At 39.5% G+C, this 7,757-nt stretch overlaps 1 protein-coding gene across 3 annotated transcripts in view; it reads left to right on the forward strand.

Annotated features, from left to right (window-relative positions):
* Positions 1-7,750, forward strand: part of LOC110467267 (DNA polymerase delta subunit 3-like) — a 30,669-nt gene extending 22,919 nt beyond the window's left edge. For all 3 annotated transcript variants that reach the window (XM_021524316.1, XM_021524335.1, XM_021524327.1), the window contains exons 11-14: positions 708-782; positions 2,299-2,520; positions 6,772-6,878; positions 7,363-7,750. In XM_021524316.1, the coding sequence (XP_021379991.1) occupies positions 708-782; positions 2,299-2,520; positions 6,772-6,878; positions 7,363-7,455 (497 nt within the window). In that variant the 3' untranslated portion in view covers positions 7,456-7,750. The remainder of the gene's footprint in view (positions 1-707; positions 783-2,298; positions 2,521-6,771; positions 6,879-7,362) is intronic.
* Positions 7,751-7,757: the final 7 nt, after the last annotated feature.

Here is a 7,757-nt window from a genome sequence, read left to right on the forward strand (position 1 = left end):
TGAATTGATAAACTGCGTGCGCATCCTAACCCAAAAAGACGGAGTAAGTTAGACGATCGAACTAAACAGCCGGACGGAACAGCCGGACGGAGTAGCCGAACTAAACGACCCAATGAAATAATTGGACGATAGGGACGGTCGAAATAACCGAACGGAACGATTTAGCTGATACGAACGAAACAGACGAAACATACGAACGGTGCTCGAACGGTGAACGATCGCTTTCTAGACGCTAGACTACCGCTAACCGCACGCAAGCCGCACGCAGAACGAACTGAACCTAGGTGGATACTTGGGCGTAATTTTAACTGTAGTAATACTGAATATGCCATGATAAGTTTTGGATTCGCAATAAAGTACGCTCGCTGTCAATACTGGATATTTATGTGATGGTACTATTGGACCTGAGTATCTCACTAGTTGATTACACAGTGATTAAAACCTTATGTCAACGATAAACTTTCCTGCTGTTCGCTTGTTTGAAAAGAAACAATATACAAGGGTTTGTATAGATAAGTCAGAATGGTGAATTGTGTTTTTAAAATATCCAAGGATCATTCTGCACCCATCATTGTAAAGTGACCCCCGAAGCACATCTAATAGCATGACTGTCCCAGATGTGGATGGACTGTTACTTTGTATGAGTAGACACGTTACTGCGAACAAAGATTCACAAAGCATTTATAATAGAACCTATTTACTTCCAGACGACGAGTCAGAAAACAAGAAGAAGCGGAGGAGGATAAAGCAGGACTTGTTCGACAGCAGCAGTGAGGAGGAGGGTATGTTAATACTGCTTGACCTGTAAAACTGGACCCTTGACCAGTAAAACTGGACCTCTGACCATTAAACCTGGCCCCTTGCCCAGTAACCCTGGACCTCTGACCATTAAAACTGGACCTCTGACCAGTGAAACTGGCCCACTGATCAGTAAGACTGGACCCTTGACAAGTAAAACTGGACCTCTGACCATTAAAACTGGACCCTTTATCAGTAAAACTGGACATCGGACCAGTAAAACTGGACCTCTGACCATTAAAACTGGACCTCTGACCAGTGAAACTGGACCACTGATCAGTAAGACTGGACCCTTGACAAGTAAAACTGGACCTCTGACCATTAAAACTGGACCCTTTACCAGTAAAACTGGACCCTTGACCAGTGAAACTGGACCTCTGACCATTAAAACTGGACCCTTGACCAGTGAAACTGGACCACTGATCAGTAAGTCTGGACCCTTTACAAGTAAAACTGGACCTCTGACCATTAAAACTGGACCCTTTACTAGTAAAACTGGACCCTTGACCAGTAAAACTGGACCTCTGACCATTAAAACTTGACCCTTGACCAGTGAAACTGGACCACTGATCAGTAAGACTGGACTGTAGGTCGTCTCAAAGCGGCCTCTGACCAGTAAAACTGTACCCTTGACCAGTAAAACTGGACATCTGACCATTAAAACTGGACCCTTTACCAGTAAAACTGGACCCTTGACCAGTAAAACTGGACCTCTGACCATTAAAACTTGACCCTTGACCAGTGAAACTGGACCACTGATCAGTAAGACTGGACCCTTGACAAGTAAAACTGGACCTCTGACCAGTTGTACCCTTGACCAGTAAAACTGGACCCCTGACAAGTTGTACCCTTGACCAGTAAAACTGGACCCTTGACCAGTAAAACTGGATGAGTTTAGAAGAGATATATGAATGGCAGTGATGTCGTGCAATTTATAATCGTTTAAATCTATGTACAGACTTACCAATTGAAAATAAGCCTTACCCCATTAAAATAAATAATTGTATTTTCTGATGTCTGTATATATTTTAGAACCAGCGCCTAACAAGAAGATTAAGCAATGTTAATGTAATCAATCAATTCTAAATGCATTATTTACCAATATAAAAAATCTCCATTTTATTAGTTTTGCCATTTTATATGGGCAGCAAGACGATTTCTTTAATGTCCTAACTGCTGTGCCTTGTCATCTATCTTAAGTTTGTGACTGATTTCAAGTTTTCAATTAATTTTCAAGGCATATAGGATTGCTCCTTCTTTGTATGAGATTCAAAATTTCACTGAAAGTGAAAATGTATTTATTTTTTGTCTGTGGAGTTACCTGTCTTACATTTAAATCTGTTTTCACTTTGATTCCCTTTGCAGACAATAAGATATCATTAATTAAATCAAACTGTTTGGTATTTACTGCTGTTAAACCTGTCAAACATCACGAAGATTTCTGATTGCACAGGTTCTGTTTATATAGGATATTTATATAACAGTTTTTTTTTTATCAAGATGTGGAGATTGAAGATGACAGTCCGGTCCCGAGTCCGATACGGGAGCTTGTAACAGTTCTCGCCTCCGACTCCGAGGAGGAAATGGAAGTCACAGAACCAAGCCCAAAGAAACGCTCCCCACAGAAGCCATCGCCAGAGAACCGGGAGAATGGGGAGAGGAGGAGAAAACGGACACGTCGGCAGGTTCCCAAAACATTTATGGATGATGACGGGTATATGGGTGAGTTAGCAAAGGTCGAAACTACCAGTTTTAGCTGCAAGGGAAGTTTTGCAAGTGATCAAAAAAGTCACTTGCTAAAAGAAATTCACTCAAATTTTTGTTGTTCTTTTTATCAAATATAACATGAATAAACAACTAAGAAAATGAAAATGATTCTGTTAAAGACAAACATTAATATATATGATCAATAATAATTGGAGGATCTTATATACCGCTTTATCACAACCTAGTTTGTAGGTCGTCTCAAAGCGGTTCACAAATTACTATCCGTGGTTATAGGGCCTTTGCAACCAGCCAATATCTTTCTCAACTCCCTGGGGAGCATACAGCTGTGCTGCCATTTCGGCACTCACAGCTAGCATTCAACAATTCTTGCACTGCCCAACCACATACTCATTTACAGCTGAGTAGACTGGAACAACCAGAGTAAAGTATAGATCTTGTTCAAAGATACAACACAGTGGCGTGACGTGAACTTGCAACCCTTTCGTCTCGAGCCTCGCGTCTTACCACTAGACTACTGTGCCTCCCAATAGGTCTACTTTGTATAGGGATATCTTTTGGACAACATATTAACAAAGATCAATACTGTATTTTTTCAGAGAGGCAAAAAATCTTCTGCAAGTATTTTTAACAAGCATGTGCTGAAAATTTACATGCTTTTACTAGTAGATATATGTAAGTTTTAAACCTTAGTTAGTCAGAGAGTTTGTATAATCTGTTAAGAGCACTATTTAAAAACTGATATAGACTATATGATTATATTTTAATCTTGTTTGTAACAAGCATTTTCACTGGCTTAAAAATTTATGTTATCAGCCCATAAATGATATTTAGGAAATTAGAAATTAGTCTTAGAAATTTTCATTTTAACAAGGTTGAGCTTAAAAGAAAAGTTCAGACAAGTTCCAGATTTTTATTTAAGTACTAAGTGTTAGTGTAGATCACCGAATTTTAGACCAAAGCTGCTGCATCTTAGCTTCTGCACTACAATTCATGCCTCAGATAATTTCTGGTCCATCAATGTTAAGGTATTGCTTTAAGCTGTGTTATGTGTTGTGTCTCAAGGAGTCAAAACCTAGACCAACTAGTACTTACATCATAGATACATCCTGGGTAGTTCTTAATTCAGATATTGTCCTCATCTGTAATGGACAGCATCGTCAGTTTCCTCATCAATGGAAAGATTTGTGTTTTATCAACAGTCAAATCATATCCAATGTCAAAAAGGGTTGAAGTTTATGTGATATTGGGCACAAATTTACTGAAATATTATTACTTTAAATAAATCTAAAATTTGATGTCAAAGACAACTTTAATAATTAGGGCCCCGTATCGGTGCCCTATAGTAATCACTCTGTCTGTCTGTCTGTCTGTCTGTCTGTCTGTCCGTCCACAAATTTTGTTCCTGGCTGATAACTTTGGTATTTATTGACCCATGTACATGAAACTTGGTCAAGATGTTCAGTTCACAAAAATACACATTGAGGTAAAAAGTCAAGGTCAAAGGTCAATGTCATTAGGTTCAAAGGTCAAGGTCAAATTTTACATCTTTTCACTGATGAATATTTTGTTATGACATTATGAAGCAAAGTTGATCAGAATTAAACAAGGAGTCAACTGACCAAATGTCAAGGTCATTGGGTCAGGGGTCAAGGTCAAATTTTGTAGCTTTTCACTGGTGAACATTACGCTATGACATTATGGAGCAAAGTTGTTCAGAATTAAACAAAGAGACACACTGAGGTAAAAAGTCGAGGTCAAAGGTCAAGGTCATTATATTCAAAGGTCAAGGTCAAATTTGCATCTTTTCACTGATGAACATTTTGTTATGACATGATGAAGCAAAGTTGATCAGAATTAAACAAGGAGTCAACTGATCAAAGGTCAAGGTCATAGGGTCAAAGGTGAAGGTTAAATGTTTTCCCTTTTCCCTGATGAACATTTTGTTATGACATTATGAAGCAATGTTGTTCAGAACTTAACACAGAGTCAACTGACCTTAGGTCCAGGTTACAGGGTCCAAAGGGTCAAGGCCAAGTTTTGTATTTTTCACTTATGAACATTTTGTTATGATATTAAGAAGCAAAGTTTGTCCGAATTAAAGAATAAGTCAACTGATCAAAGATCAGGGTCACTGGGTTAATGGTCAAGGTCATTTGGGTCCAAATGTCAAAGACAAAGTGCATATCTGACTTTGACCCTGGCTCTTAATGGAGGAGGTATATAAGGTGAAATAAAACAAATCAAAGCTAACAAATGAGTATTGCACTGGTATTTACATTTCTGTTAGCCCAGCAAATATGGAGGTGGAAGGAAACAAGACTCACATTATAGTACATGTAAAATGTATATTTTGCTTTCTTGCGATTCTTTTTGAAGTCCAAATATCAAACGTCAAGCTCAGCTATATGGACAAATTGCTTCTTGATGATTATGGGGGATATATTGCCACAAGATGGGTCCCTTACTGAGCTGTCAGTGTTCTAGTTGAATTTTATTAAATTTCTAAAAAAAAAATGCTGAAATTTATTCCAAAAGTATATAAAACATTCCTGAGAAAGGGGTGTCTAGTTGCCTGTTATGGTATGTACACAGACTGCAGTATTGTGGTAGGTTAGGAGTGTACAGACTGCAGTATTGTGGTAGGTTAGGAGTGTACAGACTGCAGTATTGTGGTAGGTTAGGAGTGTACAGACTGCAGTATTGTGGTAGGTTAGGAGTGTACAGACTGCAGTATTGTGGTAGGTTAGGAGTGTACAGACTGCAGTATTGTGGTAGGTTAGGAGTGTACAGACTGCAGTATTGTGGTAGGTTAGGAGTGTACAGACTGCAGTATTGTGGTAGGTTAGGAGTGTACAGACTGCAGTATTGTGGTAGGTTAGGAGTGTACAGACTGCAGTATTGTGGTAGGTTAGGAGTGTACAGACTGCAGTATTGTGGTAGGTTAGGAGTGTACAGACTGCAGTATTGTGGTAGGTTAGGAGTGTACAGACTGCAGTATTGTGGTAGGTTAGGAGTGTACAGACTGCAGTATTGTGGTAGGTTAGGAGTGTACAGACTGCAGTATTGTGGTAGGTTAGGAGTGTACAGACTGCAGTATTGTGGTAGGTTAGGAGTGTACAGACTGCAGTATTGTGGTAGGTTAGGAGTGTACAGACTGCAGTATTGTGGTAGGTTAGGAGTGTACAGACTGCAGTATTGTGGTAGGTTAGGAGTGTACAGACTGCAGTATTGTGGTAGGTTAGGAGTGTACAGACTGCAGTATTGTGGTAGGTTAGGAGTGTACAGACTGCAGTATTGTGGTAGGTTAGGAGTGTACAGACTGCAGTATTGTGGTAGGTTAGGAGTGTACAGACTGCAGTATTGTGGTAGGTTAGGAGTGTACAGACTGCAGTATTGTGGTAGGTTAGGAGTGTACAGACTGCAGTATTGTGGTAGGTTAGGAGTGTACAGACTGCAGTATTGTGGTAGGTTAGGAGTGTACAGACTGCAGTATTGTGGTAGGTTAGGAGTGTACAGACTGCAGTATTGTGGTAGGTTAGGAGTGTACAGACTGCAGTATTGTGGTAGGTTAGGAGTGTACAGACTGCAGTATTGTGGTAGGTTAGGAGTGTACAGACTGCAGTATTGTGGTAGGTTAGGAGTGTACAGACTGCAGTATTGTGGTAGGTTAGGAGTGTACAGACTGCAGTATTGTGGTAGGTTAGGAGTGTACAGACTGCAGTATTGTGGTAGGTTAGGAGTGTACAGACTGCAGTATTGTGGTAGGTTAGGAGTGTACAGACTGCAGTATTGTGGTAGGTTAGGAGTGTACAGACTGCAGTATTGTGGTAGGTTAGGAGTGTACAGACTGCAGTATTGTGGTAGGTTAGGAGTGTACAGACTGCAGTATTGTGGTAGGTTAGGAGTGTACAGACTGCAGTATTGTGGTAGGTTAGGAGTGTACAGACTGCAGTATTGTGGTAGGTTAGGAGTGTACAGACTGCAGTATTGTGGTAGGTTAGGAGTGTACAGACTGCAGTATTGTGGTAGGTTAGGAGTGTACAGACTGCAGTATTGTGGTAGGTTAGGAGTGTACAGACTGCAGTATTGTGGTGGGTTAGCTGGAGTGTACAGACTGCAGTATTGTGGTAGGTTAGGAGTGTACAGACTGCAGTATTGTGGTAGGTTAGCTGGAGTGTACAGACTGCAGTATTGTGGTAGGTTAGCTGGAGTGAGAAAGAATCTTAATGGATGCATGTGTTTCAGTGACGGAGAAAGTTTGGGAAAGTGAATCGACCGATGCTTCCGATGTGGAACCACCTCCAGCGGTCACCAAGGAAACACCTAAACCTCAGCAGAAAAAGTCCCCACAGGTGAGTTAGGGAAATGTTCAATCCTGATCCTTTCAGTAACAGTTATACAAAAAGTAGGTAGTTTCTGTTTAAAAAACAGATTTGAAAAAAAATATGTGTTTTTCAAACTAAGACAAGAACAAATTTTCATTAAAGTTTTTAAGTTAGAGTTTCTGGTAATCCTTCGAATTAGTGGTAAAAAAATTGATAAAATGTCAACTGGAGATATTCATGCAGGTTTGTACCTAAGTTCCATTTTCTGTTCTCACGCAAATTTTGTTAATTGTGGTACTTCTTTATTTTCTGTATTAATACAATAGAAAACAAGACTTTTTTTGATGTAACAGTTGAACATTTTTTAATCCTGAGGATTTACTAGGTTTTGACTAATCTAATAGACATCTGAACTGTTCTGGTAGACTGCACATTGTTTTATTGAAGAACAATGGTACCCTTAGGATATGGACATGCAATGAGTGCTGTATGAGAGTTTTTTGTTCTACAGAAATCTCCGCAGAAAAAGTCGCCTCAGAAAAAATCGCCACCAACAGGCAGCACGAAACAAAAGACCATGATGTCATTCTTCAAGAAAAAGTAGTTGCGGTATTCACCGGCACATGTATCTACCATTGGTGTGGACAGCAAGTCGAACATTAGATTTGTCTCAATCTCCTGGAAATACGTAATTTATTTATTGACCAAGAATCAAGATTTAAACTGATGTTTTTTGCATGTAGTCATTTTAGAAAATAACTATCTATTGTGTCTTCAATAGGGTGGTACACTTATAACTATCTATTGTGTCTTCAATAGGGTGGTACACTAATAACTATCTATTGTGTCTTCAATAGGGTGGTACACTAATAACTATCTATTGTGTCTTCAATAGGGTGGTACACT

The sequence above is a fragment of the Mizuhopecten yessoensis genome, unplaced genomic scaffold (assembly GCF_002113885.1).
Source record: "Mizuhopecten yessoensis strain PY_sf001 unplaced genomic scaffold, ASM211388v2 scaffold1741, whole genome shotgun sequence".
Classification (NCBI taxonomy): Eukaryota; Metazoa; Mollusca; class Bivalvia; order Pectinida; family Pectinidae; genus Mizuhopecten; species Mizuhopecten yessoensis.